Here is a 27,852-nt window from a genome sequence, read left to right as displayed (position 1 = left end):
GGCAAATGAGCTGCTGGCATTTTGCTGTTTTCATTTTTTTTTTTTGGTCGGTAGCTGTCTGCACTTAATGGAAAATGTCAGTTCGCCTCCGGCGTCAAACGTTTTATTGAAGTTTTCACCGAGGCAGCGAACTCGCTGTGCGTCATCTGCTCCTTTGGCCACCTTTGGATTTCCCGCTCCGCGGATTCAATCGCTAGTATTTTCCGTGGCCAGCCGTTAAACTTAACGAACCGGAAGTGGTAAAGGGAAAAGCTCAGGGAAAAGTACTCGAGTTCTCGCAGATATGATAGAAAAGCAGTGCTGTCAAATTGCCGTGAAAAATTGTTGTTAATTCTGATGGAGAAATTCTCAGAAATTCAACGAATTCAAATGGTATATGAAATGCTACGAAATTGTAAATCATATCCTCATTGAAATTTAATTCAGTCAGCATATCTAAAAACAAGTCACTGATAATATTTAATTCATCGAAAAAGTATATACCATTTTTGATAAAATGAGCAGTAAAATTAGTAAGTCCAAATCGACATCATCTAAGCCTGTGGCATCATCGGCGAAAACTAATAAAAATGCTTCAGGCGAGTGTCAAGTTTTCACTTGCCAGTTTGAAGTATTTGGTCATGTACAGGGTAAAAATAAAGAATATGTATTTGAACACTACATTTCAACTAATAATTATACCTTGTTTCAGGTGTATTTTTCCGGAAGGTAAGCTACCGATTTTTAAAAATATTTTTTAATGATATTATTTGGTTACTTTTAGCACACCCAAAAAAAGGCCAACGAGCTGGGAATTACTGGCTGGTGCATGAACACAACTCAGGGAACAGTAAAAGGAATGCTAGAAGGATCTTTGGACCAATTGACTGACATGTAAGAAAACTTAAAAAAATAACAATTAAAAGATTAGTTACTATTTTTATTATTTAGGAAATATTGGCTGCAGCACAAAGGAAGTCCTCGTTCTGTTATTGAAAAAGCAGTTTTCTCCGAAAATGAATCCTTGCCCATCAACAATTTTAAACTCTTTTCGATTCGTCGCTAAGCTTCAACATTATTTCCAAATTCCGTAATTAGTTTTGTCAAGTTGAAACAATATTATTTTTATCCTTCTATTACCAATTGTCAGGCCATGAGACTAAAACGTGACGATGGCTGAGAACACGAAATAAAAATTTAGTTCTGGCTCCCAAGGCAATTGTCATATTATGTGTGTTGCCGCAAATGGCCAAAGTTGGCCATTCTCTGGGGATCCATGGTGGCTTGCCAATTAGCCAGGCCATGAGCCATTGCAAATTGCCTTTCTAACATTTTTCCATAGCAATTTTTACACTGATGCCGCGCCAATTGTCAAAACAATTTCAATTTGTTTTTTCAGCCATCAAACCGTTGGTGTTTTCGACTACAAAACGGGCAAAGTTTCGGCTCGCTTCTGCCAATTTTGCGACAAATATTGTGCATCCCGAAAAGGGCAAAACAAATTTACATAAATAAATAAAAGTTGACTGAGTTCGCAAATGGTAACAGTTGGCGCCGGATGGCAATTAAAAGCCTCTGCGCCACTCGACGGTTTGTTTTTTATTGTGTTTATCTTTTTCACCAAGGGGATGCTCCAAGCCGACTCCGCTTCATCCAGTTGTTATTTATTTGGATTGTTTTGTGTGTCTGCAAACACTTTATTTTAAACTGTTAAAACCGCAGAAAGCGCACTGGCTAAACAAAATTGTTTTCGTTGACCAACTGCCAGTGTCGAAGGATTTGGCGGCTGTAATGGGAATTTAAATTGTTCGAATTGCAAGTTTCCCTCTATAATTATTTAAAGAGCTTTTTCGGCTTGACAATGATTCTAAAATATAAGTTATAAATATTTTACAATTATTTCAACCGGCAACAATCAGAATGTATTTAAATATATTACAATTTTTTTTTACAAAGCCAAAAATCCTAACTATACCCTAATTCCGAGACTTTCTTAAAGGCCTGAACGTAAACTCTTCTGCCAATCAGTGAAACTCATTTCAGGACATTGGAAATCTTCCTTGATCCTGCTCCTGAAGCCTCCGATTTCTTGAAAGCACTATTTCCTGGGGAGTTTTCCTATCCCTGGCTATTTCCCTGCATAATAATCGTCTATAGAGGAGCATTTTGCGTTTAGTTTCTGGAGTTCCGACGGCGGTACTGAACTGCATTCCAGGATTGTATCTTCGGGACGGCGATCTTTGCAAGGAAATAGGTCCAAAAAAGACAGGATAGGAATAGAGGATGGTGTTCGATGCCTCGATTGCCAAAGAAGGCCAGAGTTAGAGCCAATGGTATCGGATTCATGATAAAATAAGGCTCAACTCTGGACCTTCTCTGCTTGTTGTTAACTTACGCCTTTTTGTCAGACATTTCGATTGGAAAAAATGGAACTAAAAGTCCAGCCCAAGAGTTTACGTTATAATTTTGAGGGAATTTTGCAAACTAAAGAGAAATGTTCTTAGGAAGTATTACAAAAGTGATGAAGTTAAATTCATGGCTAACTTGATCTTAATTTTCAGAAGTATTGTTGAATGAATATTATCATACATACTTTTGTACTGCAATTTTTAAATTTTCTTTAAGCGAGATATCAAACCCAACACATTGATACAGTTTCTGTTTCGCTTTCAAAATTTTTGGGAAATTTTTCCCTGCATTTTCCGCCATAACAACGGACCAGCCGACCAAATTAAGTCATTAAATGCCGCCGAATTCCGAATGCACCACAGCCAAACGACAACAAAACACGCAAACAGATAAAAACCCCGGAGTTGGGGTTCAAAAAAAAAAAGAAAATTCTGGGGAGTGGAACCGCTAAAAGCCGGATTCGGTAGCGCCGATAATCAATTCCGTTTCCGGCTGACAGTTTGCCGCATCGTGCGTGACCCAAAATATGCATAAACAGCACAAGGAAAATAATAATAATTGTAATAATTCCGTGATCCGCCAAAGCAAAAGGGCGGCGACAGGCCGAAGGGGGCGTGGCATGTGGTGCACGGCTTTCGAAACTTTCAAATCGCGTGCTCGCATGTCGAAAACTGTTGGAAAACCCGCTCCATTAGCCGTTGATAACGAGTTCATTGACGAGTTCATTGGCACATTGATTCCCAATGATTGCACGGAGCGGCATTTTCGAGGGGGCACGGCTCTAAATGCGGTTAGTGTGGCGGCTTAAATGTGCATGCTAATCGGGCAGCGAAGTCGAAATGGCAGAGTTGCAAAAAGGAGTTGCAAGGAAGGAGGTAAAATACATTGACTTAAAATCTGGAAGATGTTGAGACCGATGTGAAAGGAAATATTTTAATTCCTAGTCACAAATTTAAAGGGTTCTTAAATAAATTGCTATTTGATTAAATTTTAATTTATAAAATGTAGCATTTAGTTCTGTATTGTGTCTGCATAAAGAATTCATATTTTCTAATAAAATTTTTTTTGACAATTTAATTTTGCTAAAGTAGCTAATATAATAAAAGAATTATTTTTAAACCTTTTTTAGGCCTAACTGAGAATCTATAATTTGTAGTACCTCCTTTGCAATCCAATTATAATTTCATTTCATTTTCTTTTTTTCTCATATTTTACCGAATATTATAAAGTTGAATACTCTTTCCAATATTTTGAGCCCAATCCCACTATTCGAACCTATTCCAGTTCCGGCTGCAGCGGCTTATTAGCCATGCAGACCATGTTCCTTCGGGCCACACTAAGCCACATAAGGCCCCCGAAAACTGCCGGCTGACTGTATTCCAAATCTCAGACCACACAAAATCGCTCCAGACGAATACGTGGGGCGAAATTGCCGCATCACCAGAAGCAGCAACAGAAGCAGCTGGAACCCCCAATTTCCCTGCCCCACGTTTGTCTAGACACAAAACCCATTGCTGTGCCACCGAAAAAAAATTATTCCCGTTGCGCAAATGTTGCATTATAGACTAGAGAGCGATGAAGGAAGCAAGTGTGGCAGTTGTGAACGAGGGGTTCGAGTTTAGATTTAGGAACAGCCGTTACCTCGAAGGGAAAACTTATTAAAATTTTACAGCCCCAATTTCAGCTGTCAGAAATGAAGAAAATTCTCCAGGCTACTTGGACAAAAAATATAGAATCTTTAAGATGATTTTATCCTAAATTGGCATAAATATGTAATAAATTTCTATAAATTCTATTCTTTTGTTCAACGAATACGTTCTTTCTGCTATTTATTTTACAATAATTCACTTCTTAATTAAAAATGTAAAATATTTACGTGGCATTGCATGACTTCGCCTCGTGTTACGTGGCAATTTGACGAATGTAACCCTTGATTAACCCTGATCCGGGGTCAAACCTCGAACCGGGTCTAAAATCAGTTTTAGGCCCTTTGCATGCAGCTGGAATTTTCAGGGAGAAGGCAAGCAAACTTTGCATAATAAATGAAGGCGATAAGAATGCTGTCCGACTTTGTTTATGTTTATGTTTCTTTGCCTTTTATTTTTTATGGAATACCTGGGGGCGAAAGGAAACTTTTGCGGATGGCGAATGCTGTCTGTGTCCTGATTTCGGATCCCAAAATGCCTCGGGCTGAGAAAAAACTTCGCTTTGAAGATTTCCACACTGAAAGCCCTTTTGTTTTGCAGTTATCGAAAAGAATCAAGGGTCAAATTAGCCTTTGAACTTTTCTACCAGCTGCCAAACAGAATTTCAGTCAGTCAGCAAAAGATGTGAGTGAAATCGGGTCAATTTTTTTTGTATAAAAAAGAACACAAATAAACAATTTTTCGACTTGCAAAATGAAAGAGACCGAAATTTCGGAAAATCAAAATTTAACTCAAAAACACAAGATGAAACCAGCAAGTGCACTCAGTGAAAACAAGGGGTTATTTGCATTGGTATTGTCAGATTTTTCTCGTCTGCGTGATGAACCCAATTTTGACAATGAAAAGCCAAAGGCCCATATGGATCACAATATGAAGCACTCTAATGTGGAAAATTTAGGGGAAATACCTAACGAAAAAGTTTCGGAAACATCTGAGGAAAGGGACACATCTTTAGGAGAACTGGAAAAAAAGAAAGAAATCGCAGAAACCAAAGAGGAAAACATATTAAAAGCCATCCCGCCAAGCCATGAGGAAGATCCTAAAAAGCCGAATGCCGATCCAAATATAAAGCAATCTCATGTAAACAATTTCGAGGAATTTCGACCTAACGAAAAAGTTCAAGAAAGCTCCGAAGAAAGGGACGAATTGTCAGAAGAACTGGAAACCAAGAAGGAAATCCTGGAAACCAAGGAGGAAAACCTATTAAAAGCCATTCCGCCAAGCCATAGAGATCCTAAAAAAGAACTTGAGGATGAAGAGCCAGAAGACATCGCCCAAGCCAAAATAAAATGCCAAGAACTGAATATGGAACCAAAAGAGTCTCTGGAATCAAATGAAGTTACAGTCAAGGCGGAAAACCCTTCTGAACTTAGTAACCCCTCCGAAGAAACAACTTCTATGAAACCCATGGAGCAAAGTCTAGGAGAGTTAAAAGATGGAGCTTCTGAAAAAACGCTAAGAGTCGAAGAACACCAAGAAAATCTGAAGCAAACCAAGCAGTTGGATGCCGAAGATTCAATGGAAAATCCAAAGGAAGAAATTAAAGCATGCAAGGAACATGAGAAAAGCTCTACAGAAACAACAGAAAAAGCCCAAGAATCGGTCGCCCCAAAGGATCCAAATCAAATGACAGCCAATTCCTCTCCAGAAAACCCGGCAGATCCGCGTGAACAAATCAAAAAGGACATGGAAAACTATTTCAACGGCATTCAAGCCCTGGAGGAAAAAAAGAAAATGCTCGATAAAATTGATGCCGCGGAAGCTGAATCCATTTTGAAGGAGGAACGACGAAGGAGCACCTGGAATAGAATTCTCTCAAATCTCACCAAAGTTGCCTCTTTAATCAGTACTGAGTAAGAAATTATATATATATTTTGAATATTTATAAAACCTTTTATTTATAGTACCTCTTCTGCGGAAAAGGCTTCTCAATCTGTGGTAGATAATCTTATTCTGCAGCGAACAGCCAAGGCGGAATACAAAAAGAAAATGAGTGTCCTTAAGGATAACTTTACCTATCGCCTGGAGCTGATAAAGCAACTAAAACACGACCTGAAAAACAAGTTTAAGAGCGAGGCCCAGCAACTCCAAACCGATTATCATTACATTAAGAACCAGACACGAAACAAAACCACTTTAAATGAGGTGCACGGCGTTCACTCAATTTCAAATACTTTCGATCAAGAGTAAAAATTTGTAGATGTCTCACCTGAATTTAATCCCGGAACCAGTGACCCGATTTCAACTCTTGTAGAGTTGTCACCCCTCTAAAAGTATGAGGTTCGTGGGACTGTACCGTTTGGATTCATTGTGTGCACTTGCTTCTTTGCATCTTGAAGAAGTGCAACTGTATCTCATTAACTGAGTTTTAATTGTACAGTCACCACTCTGTTCGCCCCTCGGAATGCAACATTATTTTTTCACCCCACCGAGTAACCTTAAATTTGCGCCACTTCTGTTTTGCATGTCGAAATAAAAACAGCTCACAGCGAAGACAATGAAAATTGACCCAAATACCTGGCTCTATTGTAATTCTCCTCCTTTGGTATTGTAATTTATGGACTGCGAAAGTGAGGGTGGCACTTTTTGGGGTCGCAGTTGTTGGAGGGACGAAAAGTGGAGCAGCCAAGTGAACAAAAGGTGCTCGCTGAATATCCTGTTCAGATTGTTTTGCTGGCTTTAAGAGTTCACTTTCCAGTAAAATTTATTGTTTCAAATACGGAGCTATTGTGTTGTGATTTTCAGTGGGAATTAAAAACTTGGAACTAGGTTAAAATTCATATAGATATGAAATCTGTGCGAGGTTTCTCTGTATTTATTTACGTTATTATGCATGTAAAGCAATGTACTCAAGTTTAAATTATATTTCAATTTTATGTTTTATGGTAGTATGTTGTTTTTAGTTTTTATCATATGTAATTTTTATTTCTGTAATGCTTTACTTTCCAGTTTATTTATTTATTTCGTTTTGGTTTTTGCAAAAATGATTTTTGCTAAAAAATAAATGTGAACAAATCGAAGTCAGAAATGTTTCCACAACAATTTTCTTTAACATACTTGAAAGGTTCATCCGCTTAGGGAAACTTTAAACTTTCCCGAGGCCGTTGATCGCCATGCTCGTGGGTGGAAATCGCTCCCCGGGCGGCTAATCCGTTCAAAGCTGCCAAAAATCCCCGGCGTTCTCGTTCGCTGTGACGCACAAAAAGTTGGCTTGAAAACGGGAGGGGGAGTGAAGTGGGCAAAAAGTGACGGGCGGACGGACACTCGTGGCAGGCGCTTAGCAACAGACAGACAATGGCTACAGGCCTAAGACCACGCCCCCTTCTCGCCTCCTCAGCCGCCCCCTGCGGCGGCTTACAACAAAGCGAAATGGTAAATAAAGGCCAGAAGCGCTGACAGCGGGCGTTGAAATGGAAATCAAAATCCGATCCCCATCCCCAAAAAATCAAAGCAAATCAATGCGAAGCTAACGCTTTTCTCTCCCTTCCAAAAATAAAAGAATATTTGATGAAAATTGAAAATTTACTTTGGCAATTTGGATTGCTACACTGTTCCTACAATGAAATATGTCAATTTCAATTACACGAGGGTAAAACACACGCCCCTCGCCGCGGGCCAAAAAAGTACTCGAATCCGAATTTATTTCTGCGCTCCCAACAAATGTGTCAATTTCGCTGTAAAGCTCTATCGATTGCAGAATTGGCAACGCCTTCGATTGAGCCATCAACTGGGGCAATTGATTGTCGGCTCGGTAATTATAGTTGTTACCGCTCATGTTGGCCGGGAATTTGCTGACAGTTGTCTGTCGCCCGAGGCGTGGATTGCGAAACGCAGGAACATGGAATTAGCCAATAAATAGAATTTTCTTTAAGGCAGCTTACTTGGCCACGTGGGCAGGTTGCCTTAGAAGTTTAGTTTTCTTACATAAAATAGCTTAAGGGGAATAAAATTTGAAATGTATTGAAGGTATTTATAAATAAATTCTATGACAACCATTTAATATTTATCGAAATTTAAATACCAATTTTAAGACATGATTAAATGTCCTAAAGCTGGTGTAAGAATAAATAATTTTTATTTTGAAAAATTCAAGTAAATAGTTTTACAAACGACATTCGATCATTTGATTTACCCTTGACTTTAAATCTTATCGCTCCCCAGAATTTTCTAATTATAAATATGTATATGCTTCCACAAAAATCTTAGGTAATTACTAATTAGAAATCAAATACTACTTTTGTTTTGTCTAAAGTAAACAGCTAGTGCTCTTGACCGGAAATTCAATTACCATGTGCTAAACCCGGCACGAAACACTTTGAAAACTTTGCGAGAGACTCATCAATTTCTCAGGTCTGCCGTGAGATTTCCTGTAATATAAACTCCTTCGGCGCTGAGGGCCTTATCAATGGGAACTATCAAAAGGCCATAAAACTTTCGCCCAACACTTTGCAGACAGGAAATATGACAGGCCCCGCACAATAAAACGAGCTGCCGGTCATTTGCCATGTCTAACTGACTGAATGCCTAACTGACTATCTGACTGACTGACTGACTGACTATCTGACTGACTGACTGACAGTCTAACTGACTGTCTGGTTGACCATTTGTCGCCGTCCTCTGTCCACCAGATTGATTTGCAAGTGGAAGCGGACAGAGCCGGGATTGAAATTGAACTTGAAAAGTGCACAGCAGACAGGCAATGACAATGACAAGGCTCTCACGATTACACAAAAGCAGCCAAACCAGCAAAGGCAGCAAAACAGCAGCAGCAGAAGTGGAAAATAAAATGCCACGACTCTGGGACTCGACTCCCTGTTGTCGATATGATCTCGTCATTATGTCGCCAAAGGCAGAATATAGCTACCAAAGGGGCAGAGGGAAGATTTTGGGGGGATGGGGGAACAGTCGTCTGCTAGTTGCGTCGTCGTGTGGGCGACACTTTTATGTGAAATTGATGATGATTGAAAGCTGCATCGGATGGAAAAGCGAGGCATTCGCAGACATGACAGCGTGATGCTCACGACAATCGGGATAATACATCGCTGGCAGGTTAAAGGCAATATATCAAAGAAATTTCTTAGGAAAATATTTCATAAATGGCTAAAAGGAATTCCTTAAAAAAATGTTGAATCAATGGAAGAAAATCAATTACTTTGCACAAGTCTTTAATAAAAAGTTTGTTGTACTCCTTTGTAAAAATTGAACAGACTGAAATAACTTGTTTATCCTATTTTACAATAAATAAATTATGTACAATAAATGTTATACATATTTAAAAAATATTTTTCCTTTGATTTTATGCTGATAATTGTTATAAGAACTTCAAAGCTCTGAGTTTCCCAACTTGAGTGTCACATGTCAACTAAAAAACCATCTCATCCCTAGTTGCAATCTTGTAGTTCCTGCCTCTTGCTCATGTCGGCATACGAATTAAACAATTAAAAGGAAAACAGGCAGTGTTCTACACACTCATCCGGGGAATATCCCCCAACCCAGGGTCTCCCATTTAAGGCTGGCCACAGATTTTTATGGCGCCACGATGTTCTGTAAGATATATGTGTCAAAACTACTTCTGTGCCATCGTAAATTTAATTCATAGGCGTCTGCGTCACCAGCTGATGATTGTCATCATCATAATGACGATCATCATCTCCATACCCTTCTCCATAACCATCCCCATCCCCATTCCAATCGCAATCAGAATCAGAATCCCAATCGTGTGGGACTCGTGGACTTGGAGGCGAAATGCTCATTGCATTTTTATCACTTACGCGAAATTGGTTTTTATGTGTCGGGAGTCTCATGTGCGCCTATTAAGTGGAACCGCTGCCTACAATTCCTATACTCCGATTCCTTGGGCGACCGCACTCGACATCAATTCCACATACGCAACTACAATAAGTGAGTGCTCTTTTCGGGAGGGCGAACACGGAATAAGTATACGCAGTGGGGGCTGCGGTAAGGCAGTTAAATGAAATGCTCGGCTGGCCGTTTAAGCGATGACAATCAGCCGAATAGTCAAGTGATATATTGCAAAGCACTTCCAGCCACGAAGGAGAGCGACTTCTTAGTGGCTCTGTCATTGTTTTATTGATTTATAGGAAAGTAACAGCAGCCGCCTGATTGCAGGCACTTTAACTTACGCACTTAATTTGGGTTTCAAATGGTTAGAGAGCAATTACCTGAAACAAAAGAAAATGAGATTATTAGAATGGTGAATGGTTTCAGTGCAATTTAACTAGTACATTTAGCAGCAGAGTGAAATCTTATACTATTAACTCCATATGCCTATCTACTATATAACCTACAACACACAGAGCAAACAAACTTTGACCAACATTTCCTCCTTCCCTCACCGTCCAGTTGAAAAATCTGTCAAGCTCAACAAACTGACAACTTAATGCCACAAGCCGACCAACCAATCCCATACCAATCCTGCCACAGGAGCCACCGAAGGACGAGCACAGGCTCAATGACTTGGCCAGACTGGTCTCTGTGGTAAAATTTAATTTAACATACAATTCAGAATGCCCGGCGACAAATTCTCTGGCCAGGGATTCGGGCCACACAATGGCCGCACGGCCAAAATTGTTGCCAGGACAGAAAGTTTTCGGCCCAAGGCTCGAACCCTTAATTATATTGAGTGTATGAAATCCTTTGGCCACACAATGGCCGGCAGGAAGTGAAAGTGGCCATGTCCTTGTTGCCACTCCACTCCCTGTTCGCCGTCGTGTTTAATCCAAGCAATTTGCAATTTTTGGTAATTTAACTTGACAAAACTTTTTAATGGGCGGGGAAGTCACCCCATCGAACAACTGACAATGGAAACGAATGGCATTTTGTGGCTCCCGTTTCGTTCGTTTCTCTTCTATTCGATTCGATTCGCAACTGTTGCCAGGATTCAGCCATTCAACCGACAGCTCCTTAATCCCGGGAACAGAGGAACCCTTCCTTCGGTCCCATAAAACCATAATTTTTGATTGTTATGTACTTAAAGGCGAATTTCGTCATGTGCGCTGAATGCAAATTTCGTTTTCAATTCCGTTTTTTATGTCTTCCAGGTCTATTATATTTTGATGATTTATGTTTTTCGAGATCTAGGGAAAGGGGAAAATCTTTTGGGAGGGGAAAACGTTAAGCGGACTAAGGCGTTAATATCCTTGGTGCAGGATTTGTCTGCTGGGCAGGGAAAGAGTTGTGGCAATTTACGAGATGATTTGATTTTAATCTCTAACCTCCCTCTGGGAATTGCTCGAAATTCGTATTTTGTTTTTGCCGAATAGGTAATGTGAGCAGATTAAAAAGCAAATATTTAAAGGGCTTAGAAAGGATTTATGAGAATGAGAAAGGAAAAGGTTGTGTGGAAGGGATGTGTGGCTAAAATTATGAATACAACCTGGGATTTGAATGTAACTGAAATTAAAAATAAAATAAAATATAAATAGCTTAATAAGTACATCGATTGATGTGAAGTAAAATCGCGAGTGCATTCATCCGAAAATAATCCAAACCAGGATTAAAATATATTATTTTAAGTTTTACTAAAGAGTTTCAAACTTCAAATAAATCAAAATTCCAAGTTCGACTTTCCCACATTTATTGTTCTCCTTTTCCAATCAGCTCAAATTTAACTTCCTAACTCCCTTCTACTCCTCAATAAGCTGTTTCAATATTTTCTGATAGCTCTAATTACAAACAACAACAGCAGATCGCGTTGACGACAGAAGTTACGACGCAGTGGGAATATAAAGTTGAGGGATAGAGGATAGAGTAGGAAAATAAATGTCCCGCCATAAGCTGTAATTTTTGCGCAAAAGTCGAGCTCCCTTCCCCCGAAAACAGTTTGAACTGTCAAAAATGACAAATAGTCCGACGGGGATTTAATTTTGAATGCACCGCTTCGAGTTGCGCTGCAGTGGAAATTAACGTAACTAAGCGACCTGGAAAAAAAAGCGACTTTCGCAATAGGGAAAAGTCATCGGAAGGAAAAGCAGCACCACCATGGCAACGCAGCAACCACCGAAAATCTCGCAGACGAAAATGGGGAATTAAAAGCGATCCACGTACACTCACCTTCAAAACATTTCGCATCCCCTCCTTTTCTACTTTTCTGTCATTTTTCGAGGGGTGTTTTTTTTTTTACTAGGGGATGCAACCGGGGCCGTTTCATGTTTGTCCGGGAAATTAGTTTGGCTCAGCAGCAGCAGCAGCATCATTGGGAAAAATAAAGGATTTTCTGTTTGACGGCAGTTTAGAGAACGGGACGAGTATTTATAAATTACTCGTCCGCAGCGCAATTGCTCAGCCATACGTTTTATTGCAGTTTGTGAAAAATGCGCAGGCGAATCCCAAGGTTGCCGGGACTACTACGCACGTGTTTGGTGGAAGCCCCTGACCCTTCGGGCCATCCACTTATTAAAAATATTTGTTTGTAGTATCTGCAACCGGGCATTGTCTGTGGATCTCCGGCTGAGGCAACCAGCTTTATTTACGATTCGCTGGGGCATGTAATTAAATTTTTGGATTGCACCTTTTCGGCAAGAAGCTCTGGACAGACAGGCCAAAGGATGTGGGAGTGTGTTTCCTTCTTCAATTTTATAGCAAAGGGAATACATTTATTTAAGGATATTTAAAGTGAGCTTTTGTACATACTTCCAATTTTTTTAAGATATGTATTTAAGTTTGTTTAAATCAGTTTTCTCTATTAATTAATTCCTGATCAAAACATTGAACATTTTATTAATAAATTTTGTTTAGGTAGCTTTTAAATTTTATTTATTTTATTTATTTGTTAAATATTATTTAAAATTATCATTTTCTTCGTACATTTAAATTATGAAATGTACTTTACTTGTATACCTATTTAATATTTTTAGTTGCCAACAATTATTTATATTACTATGCAGCGATAATGTTTTCCTAACTGCTTTCAACTAATTAATTTTTTCCGCACCACTTATCTTATAAGTACACCTTTCGCATAGTTTTTCGTGCCAAACTTCCACTGCGATCGCCATTAATCATCGCATAATTTCGCCAGCCCCCGCGGCTCGTGGGTCATAGCTCATCGGAACTGTAAACTAAACTCATTAATTACTACAATTAGGCAGTACACATTTTTTCCGCTCGCCCTCAAATTGTTTAATCTGGGCAGCGTTTCAGGGCCGTGTTCCCTGCTAAGTGATACGCACGCGACCATCCGAACATCGACATTGGTAAAAACAACTTCCCATTTGGAGTCGTTAAAAAAGCCCCTTTTCAGGATGGATAAGGTATAAAAAATACAACAAAAAAAAAAAGGAAAATATATGTAAAACTGCCGTGCAGCTTTGATTAATGGTTTCTTCCAGCACGTCATAAGCGGGCAGGTCCTGAAAAATCCCTCCCCATCCTTTCATTATCAAAGGCTGAGTGAGCAAAGCACCAGGCCGAATACCTTTTTTGTATTTCATTTTTTTCTCCTTTTCTTAAAAAAGAAAAAAAGGAAAGACGGGGCTCTGTCGTCCAGTCAAGTATAATTAACAACTTTGTTGTTGGGCCGGTTTTCCTTTCGCTGTTCGTTAAGAAATTGCAAAAAGTTGTTGCTCGTTTTATGTAAATGATGTGTAAACACCACGTGCAGGAGTGCCGAGCCCGAGAGACCGAAAGACCGAGTTCATAATAATCCCCGAGCAGTGCAACAATGTGGCAGTTTGAAAAATACTCGATGCATATTCCATTAGAGGGGAAAAGCGAGCTGAAACGAGAGTACAACGACACGTGTCGCCGCGATTTATTAGCATAATTTCTCTTCCTCAGGTTTTTTAATGCTCGCCACGGAAGCATTAAAGCGAAATGGATGTTCATCTACCCGAAATGATCCAAAAGGAGTGAGGGTTTTCAATTTCCCCGGCAGCCAGCGGGCATCATCATCTTCGTCAGCACAAAATCCCCAGAACTACTCGCTTAATTGTTGTGCATTTGTCAACCTGAGCAAAACGAAAAACCAGAGGAAAATCCAACCAACACACTTGAATCTCGAGTAACTTTAAATTCTGGAACAGTAATCCAGATAAAAGTGTCTTGTGCTATTTATGTCTTACTTCGTAGCACATTTGCTGCGACTAGTTCGTAAATTAATTGGATTTGCAATTACACGCCCCACAAGAGCGAGACTAACCGAATGCAGACAGACGGGCAATGGAGGGTTAAGGCGAGAATGTTCCACTATTCGAGTGTATATGTTGAATCGAATGAATAGGGCTGACTAAACGGATGAAAGGGGAAGTCTAGGGATTGAATGAAAAATCTCCTGAAAAGAGCACAATTACAGGAATGTGGGATAAGAAAACAACGCCAGCTAAACTAATTGAGAAGCGCAGAGAACGGCGCAGACTGTCTCCCGTTATTTTTATACTCCGCAATCAATGGGAATACGAGTATATATGGTATTCACCTGGTCGTAAAATGCAAGCAAAGAAAGCCACAACCATTCATGACACAAGTCGGTGAATACTTTCTCCCCCTCAAGGCATTCTTATCCCTCCTTCAGATCGACCATTAAACTAATTGCTGGCATACAACATTTTTATTGCATTTGCCGACTCCTTTTCTGGCATTCCATTTCGAACATGCCGACGCTTAATATGCATAACAATAAATGGTCACCAAACCCACTTTGAATTGTAGAAGAGAGCAGTTTGGGGAATACACACTCAAAGTGATGGCGAAAATCAAAGGCTGGAAAAGCGAAAGCAAATCGCTCGAAGGCCTCACCTGTTCAAACCACTTCAACCAGTGAACATTTCAATACAAACGAAATCGGCAATGGCAATGAACAGACAGCAAATTTCATACGAAATTAAATTAGATTTTTCGTCAGTCGAGGAAATTGCCGCACGCACGCACGCAAACACCAGAAAATATTGAAATTACACACAGGAACGCAGAACTCAAAAATATATATATCTCCCGATCTCTGGCCAGCGAAAGCCCTGCAAAATAACCGCCGGCCGTTTGTTTGCAGACAAACATTCGGCATTCTATATCCAGGTATCTGAGCATCCGAGAGTGGTTTGCGTGCCCAGTCGAACGGAAATGGAAATGGGCAAATGCCTGCGCAAATGTGCGCATTTCAATTAAATTTCCGTTTTAATCACTTTTGCAAGTTCCATTGCAGCGGTCGAGAGTGGTGGACGTGGGTTAAGGATGGGTTAAGGATGGGTTAAGCATGGGTTAAGCAGGGGGTCACAGGACACGCTGCTATGCTCACTCATTAAAACTGTGTCTGGGGTCAGGTCATGCGTTATAATTTGATGATGTTTATCCCTGATCTTATAGTACTTCTCGGGTTAACTCGTTGAGATTCGCATAGAGAGTAGCTTCACTTGTTGAGAATATATTATGATGAGGTTTGACCAAGCGAATATATATAAAAAGCCTCGGTGCCTTTTGGAATATCATTTCAGTAAGTGAACAACTTTGAAAAATCTCATTTGCGTTCCAAAATAATTATCTTAGAGATTTTTTCATATTTAACAGAAAATTCTGCAAATAATAATTATGATTGGAGCTCTTCAATTTAGATTGAAACAACTTGCTCCAAGTGAAGTTGAATTTACGTTTAATTTACCATTTCTTTAAGCGTGTATAAAATAGAACTTTCATTTTGAATTTATAAAATTTCGGGGACTACTATTAATGATCAATGGTTATGTGTATCTAATTTAGGACAGAGTATTTCAAGCCATCCGGTTTCAAAGTGGTTTCACTATCCGTGCTCTCTTGGTAATATTCCTGGTTGTTCCAGACCAAATTCACAGGAATACTGATCGAGATTCCCGACGAGAAGGACTGACCAGTGATTGTGGTGTCCGAACTGCTTCGTTCATTGAGGAGTTCTTCATAGGGGACTATTGCCATGTCCCCGAAATCGGGACCATCGCTTATGCCAGATGAACTGCTGCACAAGGGGTTCTCCTGATCGTGATCCTGATCCCTTAGACCCAACTCAGAAATTATGGGCGAAGTACGGGCTCCACTATCCGGGGAATTCCAGTTTATAGAACCGCTGCTTGGATCAGTGGCCTTCTCCAAATCACTTCCCACAAGAGCCAACATCGAGGAAAGACCCCTTTCCTCGATTCTTTCCTTTCCTCCTCCAGCTTTTGATCTCGGCATGGAGGGAAGATTAGTATCAGTGGTGAAGACATTGCGGCGAAGGAGCTTTTGAAGGGTTTTGAAGGACTCTCGCATCTCATGCAACTGATTTTCATTATACGGCGCGGTCAATGGAGTATTTGGCACTGAAAGGGCGTTGATAATGAATTCCAGATCCTCATCCATGGTGGTCATTTTTTCGATAAAGGAAACAGCAAACTGAATTTAATTTTTTTTAAATTTAGAAATGTTTTACAATTGTGCCAGCCAACTAACTGATGCCTAGATTGAAGTAAATTTAGTAATGTTTAATACTAAGAATTTATGACCTAAGTTCAGTTATAACTACTTACTTCAAGTAAAAATGAATTACAAACTAATTTGTTCTTAAAACTGTTAATCTTTCTTGAGAATTTTAAAAATGTTACTATTATTTTTTTAAGAAAAGATTTTTAAAATATTTACTCAGTTCCTGCTCTATCCATATAAAGTAATTTAGACCTCTTCCTGAAAATGTCCGTTTCAAAAGACAAACTTTTTTCATTAAATTTCGATAGCTTTAAGAACCACCTCTCAAGTTCGTGTTTACTCCGAATCTACATCTCCTTCCTCTCCATCCGATCCCATTCCCGTCGAATTTGCTACAAAGTCATTACGAACAACTTAAGTTTGTGTTAAACACGCCTACATTACCAGATTTTGCATTTGGAGCGGCGGAGACCAAAGTTTAGGGAAAGCAGCTGAGCCGAAGGAAAACTGCAGAAGTGGAGAACTTGGGTTTGGGCCGTGTAATAATTGTAATTTCGCAGCCACATCGGAAAAGCGGAAAAGCAGAGGAGAAAGAGGAAGAAGAACAGGCGGGAACCACGAGGAAAACACGAAAAATAACAATCAGAAAGCATTTAGCAGCAACTTCTGAAAGCGAGAGTCGTCGAGGGAAGTGAGTTTGCTTGTAGACGGCAGGTGGCTTTCTCTATGTTCAAGTTGCAGGTTCGTGTATTTCCGATCCGAGAATGCGTGGTGTTTCCCCCCTTTTTCCTATGTCAACGCCTAGGAAAACTGCAGGGGAAAAACCAGAAACAAACCATGAATTCCTTTAACGATTAAACAAGGAGCAGGAAACCATATAGGATAGAGTATTCCTACCTCCTCCCACCAAAAAAGCACCCATAAATCTCCTTCGGGGTGTTTCCAGAGTGTGTATGTTTGTGTTTCGCCTGGTGTGGCAATTTTAATGGCCTGACCTACTTACGATTACAGCCAGGCACTCTTTCTGCTTTTTATTGAACACTTAAAGTAACTTTCTCGGTGCTGCAAGCGTTTCTTTTAATTGCTCAAATACTTCCCTAAACATTTGTTTCCCTTCATGCGGCACTTGAGTAGAAAGTTTCGCCGCCGTTTGTCCTGCCATTTGTCAGGCATCAGAAAATATGTTTAATAATCTGAACGCATTACCAAAACAGCAGCCACTGTGCAAACAAACGGAAGCAAAAAGGAAATCGGTTGCGGTTGGGGTTTCGGTGCCTTGAGTTCGGTTTCCAAGGGGTTGGATTGCAAGGAGGTAGATGAGGGGCAGACACATGTAGACGACTCCAAAAGGCAGAGGACTCCAGACAGACAGACAAAACAAACAGCGAGGGTGAGATGAAAATATATTAGGAGAGGCGGAGGAGACAGGGGGTTTTCTGATAGCAAGGAGGTTTTTTTTCCACAGTGGAATTCGCTGTAGACTTTTCTGTGATTGTAGAAACTACGCCTCAAAAAAATACAAGAAAAAGGTGTTTCTTAAAAGCAAATTCTTGAGATTTGTGATATTTTTAAAATATTACCATAAAACGGAAAATAGTTCAAAAATCATTTAACATATCTATTTCATAAATATATTAAAAAAAAGCTATTTATACTTTTCAAATTGATTTAATTTAATTTTATATTAAACGTATATATACAAATTTTATTTATGTCATATGATTTGAAATGATTTTAGTTTGTTTCTTAAACTTAATTTACGGAAATGGATTACTCATAAAATTACCTGATTATATGTATGTGTCTAAGTGCCATCTATTTATATTTTAAAATCTAGTTATTTGTTATTATTTGTGTGTTATCTGTGTTTCCGTTGACAATATCCACTGTACCAGCCATTTGCTGCCCGTCTTCCGAGTCACAAAAGCCTATTAAATAACATGGTGCTACACATGCGACCTCTAAAAAGGAAGAAAAGGCAGCAGCAGCCGAAAGTTTTGCTCACAATTGCCAGGATAAAACCCGAGTCGGTGGAATAAGAAGTGGCTTCCATTCAGTCACATGCAGCAGAAGCCCAAAGTGGTCACATGAAAATATGAAAATATTCATGGTTGTGCCGGAAAAAAAAAACAGAAAAATAATGACGACAACAAAAATTCAAGAAAGAAGAGGGGAAACTCGGAAAAAAGTAGAGGGAAACTCGCATGCAGGCAAATGGCAAAAAGTAAACAAATAAACAAATGGGATCGGGCTGTATCCCCGTCTCCCCTGCTACTATATAAATATATATATATATATATGTATATATAGTATAGGGGCGAACTTGAAGAAGGATGACTGTGATAGTCATCCAAGCATGTCTTAGACATTTGCATAGGGACCTGGAGCAACTCGTCTTGCTATTTGCTTTAGTGAGGCATCTTTGGCCAAATTTAGGGGAAAATTCTATTATTTTAGCTGCTCAAACATCGTCTCAAAGTCCCGGCAGTTAGTTGCTCACTTTGCCAGTCTGATGACCGACCACTTGAGTCCTTTGGGCGCCACTTACACATCTATGTAAAACATTTCCCAGCCCCCCGAATCCTTGAACTCCTTTTCCTTCGCCACTTGCACTTTGTGCTGCAGCTGGAAAATAAATGTTCAATTTGTAGTTGTCAATTGGCTACTTAGTGCAGTTGGTAAATGCTTTCCATGGAAGCGGAGCAGCAAAATGCCGAAGCAATTGAAGAGTAAACGAAACTAATGCAGGAATTTGGCAAAGTGCCATCGATGGATGCTGGTATGCTCTGCGAAAGTGAAAGGAGATCCTAAATACTTTCCAGCAAAAGGCTTTGAAGTAATGGAGTGAAAATGCGAAGGAGCAAAGGAGTATTTGATGGATACAAACGTAACATTTTTCAAGTAAACTGTAAACTATTTTAGTGATTTTACATTGAAAGATAACAGAGATATTAATACATATACTTGAATTGTAGGACCCCTTAGCTCAGCTAAAACAACACAAGATGAAGCCATATCATTAACTTTCGGGAACAAGCGGAGTTTTACCTTTTGACCTCTCGATAAGCACCTCATTACTCAAATGCAGAAGGAAAATCCTGCAAAAGGTCGGGTCCAATGGCCAGAATTTTTGTGATTTACTGGCCTCGAAGAACCAAGAACCTAGAATCGCTTGGATCAGCTAAAAACGGCCGAAACATAATAATAATTTGTTAGGTGGAACAAGCGGAGTGCAGAGGAGATAAACAAAATAAATGACAAAAGCATGTCAGCACAAAGAGAAAGGCAGCCGGAAAAGCAAACTAGGAATGGAAATGGAAAATGGATTCGCTGCTCCGAAACGGGAGGCTTTTTGTTGCAACCCTCAGCGATTTTTTGTCTTCTTTCACGGGACTACAGGCATTTGCATAAATTATCATTTGGTGAGCCAGAACAAAAAGCCGGGATGGGCACACAGATAGATAGTATACCTTCGACGACTCCTCTCGTCCTCGTTGGGGAAAAAAGATGGCCAGAAGGCGGGCAATAAAAGGCAAGGCAAATGCATAAAATAACATAAAATAAAACAAGAATTTATGTGCTCGAGCCAAAGCAACGGCAAATATCAAACAAATTGCAATAAAATGCAAATTTAAATAGAAACGGAAAAGTTAACATAAATTCTGGCCGTGCATTAAAGCCCACCTAAGGATGTTCATTTCATCTTTGGCTGAGACAATTTAAAATTTAAATATTTTATGCTTAATTTTAAAGAGTTTTACTGCCGAGCAGCAAGCCGCAAAATGTGGAACGGGGCAGCCCCCTCGGGTTATTTGGCGATGGGGATGGTGAAAGTGGGGGGTGGACGCCCTCCCCCTTGTTTGTTTCCGAGCAGCTGAACACAGCTGGAAAAGTGGTACGGAAAACCAAGACAGCGTTTCCTCACATTTTAATACACTTTTGCACCGAACACGCCAACATGGAAGAGCAAAAAGCAACAGCCGATGGCAGGTGAAGTCTCCATTTCCCCCGGTGGTTATTTGTTTTCTTTCTTTTTTTTTAAGGGAAAACTTTTTCTGCACAATGTATTTTTGCGCATTTTCCACCTGTATGAGCTCGCCCCCGGAAAAACGGAGGGAGTGGCGAGTGGGAAAACCCATCCGGGGAAATCGATTCGTTGTGGTTGTTGCTCTGGTAATGAGACTTCCCACGACCAAAACGGAAAACGCCGAAAGGGAAAGAGCACAATTTTCCAATGTTTTTTTCCAGCTCGTTTCGGTAAATTCGCAACTATGCAAATGGAAGGTAAATAACAGAGCTTAGTCCTTTGGTTCAATTACTGCGAAAAGAACCTGGAAAAGCTCCTCTTTTCGGCTTTCCCAGGGACCGGGGAAAAGCCATTAGCCTGTGGACGAAAATGCGGGGCAGGAGTTCGAGAGCAGCAACAAATCTCGGCTAATTAAAGTCAACAAGCAGAATCATTTGAAATGCAAATGTCAAACGGCAAATGTGTGTGGTCGATGGCGGAGGAGATAATATATGTGTGGTTGGATTAAGCCAACAAAAAGGGCAAGGAATCATGGAAAGAAAAACAATACTTCCATGATGAAAATTCAATGCTCTTCTAATAAGCAGATTTCATAAAATTTAAAAAAAAAAAAAAGAAGTGATGAAGATGATAATATTAAACAAACAATTATGAGTTCCTAGTGATTATCAGAATGCAGTATTCCTTTGCATGATAATTTTGAACTCACATAATTACCAATAATATCACACAACATTTAGCCAAGTCAAAATACCCTTAACAACTTTTTTTGTAGGGTATCCAATATGAATTTCAATCCCCTTCCAACACTTTCACTTAACACTTTTTCCCAGAATTCCCCATATGTTTCATGAGGGCCCCTAACGAGAACCGAACACCCGCACAGGCTAACAATTTTTAACTCTTTAAAGTTGAAGTACACAAATTTTCTGATGAGGGTAATTATTGGCAGACTCCTCGGGGCTGGAAGTTGGAAAGGAAAAAGGGGTAAACCGAGATTTATGCACCATGAGGGCCGCAGAAAAATGAAGATAGAAGGAAGCATAGAATTTCAATTAAAATTAGCAGCTAGGTCGTTAATATAAAATATTGCTAATTAGATTGCCATAGACCCGACGACCAGTGGCACTAACTGCTTCGCCTCAGACTTCTGCATTGATTTTAACACGGTCATGAATATTAAATTACCGACTCACACACACACACATATAGATCCACCAGTGTTGTGGGGCGGAGAAAAGTTTGTCTGCCATAAATTAAAATCAACGCCCCTGGAACACGCCCCCTTGTCGCACTTTCCACTTTCCTCCGAGCAGCCGCCACTCAGAATGTTGACGGTAATTAACTTTTAGGCATTTTCTATGCATATTTATGTGGGGTGTATTTTGGGGAGGAGTGGGTGGTCGTTCTGCTTGCATAGCATTAACATGGACAGTGGGGTGGGGAAACCCCCCTTTTCCCTTTTCCCCTCCATCAGATGATGCGTGCAAGGCCGAGAAAATTACGCTTTTCTTTCTCTCCTGTCAGAGGGCGTTCTTGATGGCATCTTCATCGGAAGTCCTACACCTACAAGGACCTTCCATCTGTACATTCATCAGGCGTTCGCCTTCTATTTTTACACACCATCTGTAAATGTCATAAATAAATAATGAATTAATCATACAGTTTAGCGGATTTTTCTTCTGCCTGCACGATTTTTCAATTGTGAATCCAGCTGAAAGAAGTCCTTGAGTTTTTCCGTTTTTAGCCCTCCGAGATGTGCACTCATTTATAAATTATTAATGATATATTAAATAAAAATCGGGGGCGTTGCTTACTCTTAAGAAATATTTCCTTGTATCTTGAGGGCTGTCAGAAACATAAGGAGGCTTTCACAGAAATAATTCTCGATAAAAAGATTGAAAAACGTGAGTGCGAAGGAATTTAATATTCAAAATTTTCGTTTCTAAAAGGGAAGTAGGAAAACCTGTTACTTAATTCAATTACTGTTGCAATCTATTACCCATCACTGTGTAAGTAAACACATCAATATTTTTCCAATAAAAATTATCCTTTGGCCCACAGCAAAGTGTCTTAACTTCGTTTTACCTTTGCGAGCATTTTATGGTGTCTTGTTTTTTGCACTCTAATTGCAGGCAACGGCAAATGTTGTCATAGACCGGCACTTAAAACTCAATCAACTGCATCTAACCATATTAAAAGCAGCCCTGTGAAGCGTGGTGGGGCCAAAGGAAAGCATATAACGCATACGCCATGTGGTGCAGCGATGTCGTCGGCATAGCAAAAATAAAAGAATGCAATCAATTTGTCAACGTCGGTGCGATGGTATTGGTACTGCCACACGGCAATATATATGTATATATTGTGTATATGTGTGTGTGTGTTTGTGCTATGTCTGCATTCCGTCCGTTCGAAAAGCTTTCCCTTCGCCCAAAGAACCATTCATTCATCCATTCGTTCGCCTGTCATCACACACGTATGCCGGCAATTTATGTGTCGTCTGGCTCTGGACTTTTTTGCCTTTGCATTCGAGCCGAAACCAGAAACAACAGCTACAACAACCAGAACAACAACACCCAGTTGCTAGTAAATAAATTTAAAAGCGCTTAAAAGGGGCGGGGAGAGGGCGTGGCCCAGCTGCAATTTACCATGTCGCAAGGTGACTTGACAACATTTGCCGTCTGAGCTTCGGTTTCAGTTGCAAACGACAATGACAATGAAGACGATGACGACGACCACCACGATGATGATATTCAAATTTACTGTGACACGAGTAAATTCAATTAAAACGTCATGCCTTCCTTCACCAGGCAACTAACTGGTTTACTTGTTAGTTCAAACTTTAAATCAATTTCCCCATTCCGATGGATGAAAATATAGTGTTTACACCAAGAGCTTGACAAAATGCAAAGAGGTTTTGTTTTAGAAATAGGTCAGATCTTGGAAATAATTGAATTTAAAAACCAAATACGAAAATAACCAACAAGAGAAAGATGTTAACTAAACCATAAAATATGTAATAAATGTTGCTCACCTTAAACTTTTTATTTTAAGATAAATTTACCCTTTAATAGGTTAATTTTCTAGTTTAAATTGAAATAAAATTATGTCTTATAATCACTTAATCAATCAGTTTCTTTATCTTGATTTTTTTTTATAATACATAATTTGTGATTTGCTTAGTATTTCCAACAATTCTATCCCTAATTTGTGGCCCTTCCCCTGCCGTAAAAATTGCAAATCCTTAATCATATAACGCTGACGCTCAAGCTGGAGGATAAGCACTTTGGTGTGAGTGGGGAACAGCAGATTTCTGCACTTGTGGGTTTTGTGAACTTGTGAGACCAAACAGCCCAAGGCAAAGAAAAAACAGCTAAAAAAAAACACAAACAATGCAGAAAAACAGCAGCCGAGAAGAGGAAGGGGAAGAACGTGTTGTTGCTGTTGCGCTTATGATATTATTGCACTTGTCAGGTCCACACACACACACCCAGACACTCCGCAGAGACACACGCACACGGACACACAATTATTTGTAGCACAGATGAACATTCCAGAAGCTGCAACAGACGCCACAAAGTATGCAAAGTTTTTTTGCCAAAGCGCAAATGAAAACAGCAAACGATACACAAAGTTACAGCGAGGAAAGCCGAGAGATATGGAAGTCGGGTTGGATTCAAAAGTGGGGGCCGTAATCCTCCACAGGTATGCCTACAAAGGGATGCCAAGGACCCGGCAGCCAGCTGGAAATATGTCAACACACCGGGCGTATGAGTAATAAGTACGAGTTCGAGTTCGGGCAAAAGACAAGGCTCCAACAGCTGCGGCTCAACTGCGACTCGGAATCAAATTTGCACATCTGCAATGGAATGAAATGCATTGAAATGTTAGCCACAGAAGCTGTGGCATGCATAACCCACTCTGAGGATGGGAATCGCCAGTCAAAGGTTGAAATGGAGCACCTCCGCTGCACTGTGAGAAGTTTGTCTTTTAATTATTAAATATGAATTAATATATAAAAATTGTAAGTTCTAGAATGAGTTAAATCTATTCATTCGTTGAAATTAAGATACTTTTGTGAATTGATTAACTTTCCTTAATTTTATCTAATTTGGCTTTCCTTGGATTTTATGTGCTTAAAATAAATAAGATACTACTAAGATAATAATAGATACTATTACTTTATAATCATACAGTAATAAGAGCTCCATATATTTTTAAATAATTATAAAATAAATTACCTTAACAACTTCTGTTCAGTTCTGTTCAACAGTTATTGTGTCAAGTGTTACAAATTACAAAAAAAATGAGATGCAGAGGATTTTTTCCACAAATCTGTTTAAATTACACACCATAAGCTGACTCATTAAGTTGTATTTTAGCACACCTAGCTCCAATGTAAATACACCCCCAAGGTTTTTAAATATATTTCGCTCTGTAGGTGAGTCGACATCTATGTGGAGCCCGACTTGCTTGCCGGCTGGCATCGTTATTGCTTTTGGGAATATGCACGGCATGCCGAAGAGCAGCTCCCTTTTCCCTTTTGCCGTTTTCCCGCTGCCATTTCCATTTGCATGCCGCAGCTCGAATCAGTCTACTTCTGTTTTATACATTTTAATTTGAGTGAGCGAGTCCTGGCTGCCGGGATTCCCGCATGGGGCTCGAATCCTGCCGCCAGTCTCCACAGCCTCCCATATCACACCATCCCATCTCAACCCATCTGAAGTCTCCCTTCAACTCGACCATCTCTCTTGGCATTTCGCCTCGTTTCGTTTCGCTTCGCATCTATTTTTTATAAGCAGACGCAATTGTTTCGAAAATGAAAGGTTAAAATGTTAAATGCGACTTTGGATGAGAACAATGGGTTAAGGGTTTGGTGGCTGTCATTGTTTTCGCCAAAGGGGTTGGCTGTAACCAGGAAATGCAGGCCCCTTGGAGAGATCAAAACATGAACTTTGTCAATGAACTTCATATGTAAAGTTACACGGAAAGCAATCTCAGTTTTCAGTTGTGAGTTTTCGGTTATGAAGAGTGTATGATTTTGATAAATGGGTTTAGGGCAACTGGGAAATTTAGAGAAGGGAATTGAAGAGTTCTTGAATATTTGTATAATATTTCACCACATCCACAACCACTACATCTTTTCTCTATTAAAAATAGTTTTTCGTTTCTTGTTACCAAAATTTCCAAAGAAATATACTTTGAACAAGCTCTCAACATTTTCTTTGTTTACCAATATTTTTCCTACCTCACACAAATATTTCATTTCACCTATGCGTCAGCTTCAAAAATTCACTAAATTAAAAATATTTACGCAGGGATCCAGGCACTTTTCGAGTGGCACAAGTGCCGGTCTCGAAATTCATCTGCAGTCTCCAACATTTTAGTTCTTGGCCATTGTTCATATTAAATTTTGATAGCCAGCCATACATCCGGCCACAAAGGGATGCCAAAGCTTTTTGTTCATAAACATTTTTGTGTGTGCGACCGAAGGGACGGGGAAATGGCCAGATGGAATGCCTTTCTTTCCTCTTTTGTGGGCAATTCAGGCATCACAGATAGGCCAGAAACAGAAATGGTCAATGCGAAGAAAGCGAAATTAGGTCAGGCAAACAATAAAAATCATCAGACAACGCTGAGACTTGATGAGCTCCCTCTCAGCAGCTCGATAATGCTGGCAAAAGGACATTGAAGTCGGGGAAAGAAATCGGTGGCAGCCAACCCCTAATGGCATAATCTTCACTAATTTAGCGCTCATTAATTTCTAGCGCTTCCATTCCGTTTGATAACACCGAATGCGTAATTGAATTAAAAGTGGCTGCAGGACAAAAGGAAATGTGTATCCCCGATTCGCCAATCATAAACATCAACATGTCGAGAGCTTCTTTTATTTTTCGTGCTTTAATTAAAACTGCATAATCAGTGAAAGTCGGGAACTCAGTCTACTATATATGTTCGCCGTGCTTTCGTCCTAATCAGCATGCCATTTGTGTAATTTGTGTCCTTCGTCGCAGAAGGAGCTTCTGCCAGCTATCGCAGCCTAATCATCTCGAGACCCATTTGTTGTTACGGCCTCTGCCATTTTCGCCCTGCCCTGAGCCTCTTTGGCTTTTTATTATAATTAGATAGGAATTGCGGAGCACTCGCAGGCAGAACATCCTGTAGGTCCTGCGTCTAATGTCCTAATGCCTGTCATTCCATCAGCACGCACTCGCAGGACTCGCAGGTCTCTCCTTTGTCTTATCCTTTTGCTACTTCGACTTCCCGTCGATTTGGCCGGGTCAGCAGTTTTTAATTGAATTGCACGCGGTTTGTCTTTTGCCGGAGCTCGTTTATTATGCGCATCTATTTGCATTTCCCATCCACAAATCGCCAGATGCAATTTCTTCTGCGGCTAATTGTGTGTTTCTGTGGCGCGGAAAAGTTAATTCCGTCAGCGGAAAATGAATGGAAAGTGCTAGTCAAATATAAACTTAAACTCAGTGTGCAGGATTTTGCCAAAATTGGTTCAAGCAGATAAAGAAAACTTAAGTGGATCTTAAACAAATTTACCAAGTGGAATTCCTCTTCACATTTCTTTCTATATTCGATTAATTTATACTCCAAGCTCAAGCCCCATTTATCGCTGCATTCCTTTATCATTGCCACCATTATCCCCGGCATTCCAAATCTCCTACATTATTCTGGTCACTTAATGTGCCAGAGATAAAGCGACAACGAGCCAAAGGCTAGATGGAAAAAATGAGAAATAATTTAATAAGGGAAAGTTCCTCCAGATCCCCATTGACCTTTTTTTCCTAGCTGAATGTGTAAAGCGGTTGACATAAATAAAAAATGTTACTACATTTTGGCACATTACACAAAATAAAAGAGAGAAGCGACGGGAGAATTCCCAAAAGAAAAGGGAGTGAATGGAAAAAGAGGCCTGAAAAGAGCCTGATAAAATTGTGAAAAACTGTTAAAATGTGTTGGGCAATTCTCGAGAAAAACGTCAAGACGAAAAAACGGGTCAAGTAATCAATTCTGGCCGACATTCTTGATACTTTTTTCGGACCCCGAAACCCGGCAATGGATTCGCTTAATTAGATCTGATGTTCGTGGAGAGTTTGGCCTCCTCAAAAGGGTGTCTGCATTTATCTAAATTATTTCGTTAGTGGGGCCAAACAAATTAAAATAAATGTTTGTCAAAGGTCGGCACGAAAAGTCAACAAATTAAAAATTGTTTGAGTTGTGGGCGAGGCAAGAGGAGGAAAGGTATTTGGGGTCATTTGTGCAGGTGTTGGCCAAAAAGGTTTTCCGTGTTTGCTTTTTTCCCCCCCGAAAAAAAAGTCAACCCCAACCAAT

The 27,852-nt window shown here is 39.8% G+C and overlaps 5 protein-coding genes across 8 annotated transcripts in view; 2 read left to right on the top strand and 3 right to left on the bottom strand.

Moving 5' to 3' along the window:
- LOC108100098 (E3 ubiquitin-protein ligase TRIM9) overlaps positions 1–27,852 on the bottom strand; it is an 85,901-nt gene that overhangs the window by 44,782 nt on the left and 13,267 nt on the right. The window lies entirely within an intron of this gene.
- Positions 396–1,193, top strand: LOC108089137 (acylphosphatase-2). 2 transcript variants are annotated; one of them, XM_017187255.2, is made up of 4 exons: positions 396–629; positions 692–708; positions 779–873; positions 931–1,193. In XM_017187255.2, the coding sequence occupies exons 1-4, from the start codon at positions 497–499 to the stop codon at positions 1,043–1,045; spliced, it is 360 nt and encodes a 119-aa protein (XP_017042744.1). In that variant the 5' UTR covers positions 396–496; the 3' UTR covers positions 1,046–1,193. The 2 variants fall into 2 exon arrangements, with proteins under 2 accessions (XP_017042744.1, XP_017042743.1); XM_017187254.2 differs by having other exon boundaries at positions 405–629; positions 764–873.
- Positions 1,876–2,508, bottom strand: LOC108089138. The gene is made up of 2 exons (XM_017187256.2): positions 2,375–2,508; positions 1,876–2,217 (listed from the first exon to the last, which is right to left on the bottom strand). Exons 1-2 carry the CDS (start codon positions 2,389–2,391, stop codon positions 2,019–2,021), a joined length of 216 nt encoding a protein of 71 aa, XP_017042745.1. The 5' UTR covers positions 2,392–2,508; the 3' UTR covers positions 1,876–2,018.
- Positions 4,693–6,608, top strand: LOC108089133 (uncharacterized protein DDB_G0286299). The gene is made up of 2 exons (XM_017187249.2): positions 4,693–5,947; positions 5,999–6,608. Exons 1-2 carry the CDS (start codon positions 4,788–4,790, stop codon positions 6,282–6,284), a joined length of 1,446 nt encoding a protein of 481 aa, XP_017042738.2. The 5' UTR covers positions 4,693–4,787; the 3' UTR covers positions 6,285–6,608.
- LOC108089135 lies at positions 15,680–16,574 on the bottom strand. Its single transcript, XM_017187253.2, has one exon. The coding sequence runs from the start codon at positions 16,425–16,427 to the stop codon at positions 15,795–15,797; it is 633 nt and encodes a 210-aa protein (XP_017042742.1). The 5' UTR covers positions 16,428–16,574; the 3' UTR covers positions 15,680–15,794.

Source organism: Drosophila ficusphila, unplaced genomic scaffold (genome assembly GCF_018152265.1).
Source record: "Drosophila ficusphila isolate 14025-0441.05 unplaced genomic scaffold, ASM1815226v1 contig_723, whole genome shotgun sequence".
Classification (NCBI taxonomy): domain Eukaryota; kingdom Metazoa; phylum Arthropoda; class Insecta; order Diptera; family Drosophilidae; genus Drosophila; species Drosophila ficusphila.
The sequence above is the reverse complement of the archived record's forward strand: the minus strand, read 5'-3'. Positions and strand labels throughout refer to the sequence as shown.

What these genes read in the sequence shown, in the direction of transcription:
- LOC108089137 (XM_017187254.2), top strand. Translation starts at nt 497, where the DNA reads ATGAGCAGTAAAATTAGTAAGTCCAAATCGACATCATCTAAGCCTGTG. An exon ending in TTGGACCAATTGACTGACAT is followed by an intron (nt 874 to 930) that starts GTAAGAAAACTT and finishes TTTATTATTTAG; the next exon opens with GAAATATTGGCTGCAGCACA.
- LOC108089133 (XM_017187249.2), top strand. Translation starts at nt 4,788, where the DNA reads ATGAAAGAGACCGAAATTTCGGAAAATCAAAATTTAACTCAAAAACAC. An exon ending in GCCTCTTTAATCAGTACTGA is followed by an intron (nt 5,948 to 5,998) that starts GTAAGAAATTAT and finishes TTTTATTTATAG; the next exon opens with TACCTCTTCTGCGGAAAAGG.
- LOC108089135 (XM_017187253.2), bottom strand. Translation starts at nt 16,427, where the DNA reads ATGACCACCATGGATGAGGATCTGGAATTCATTATCAACGCCCTTTCA.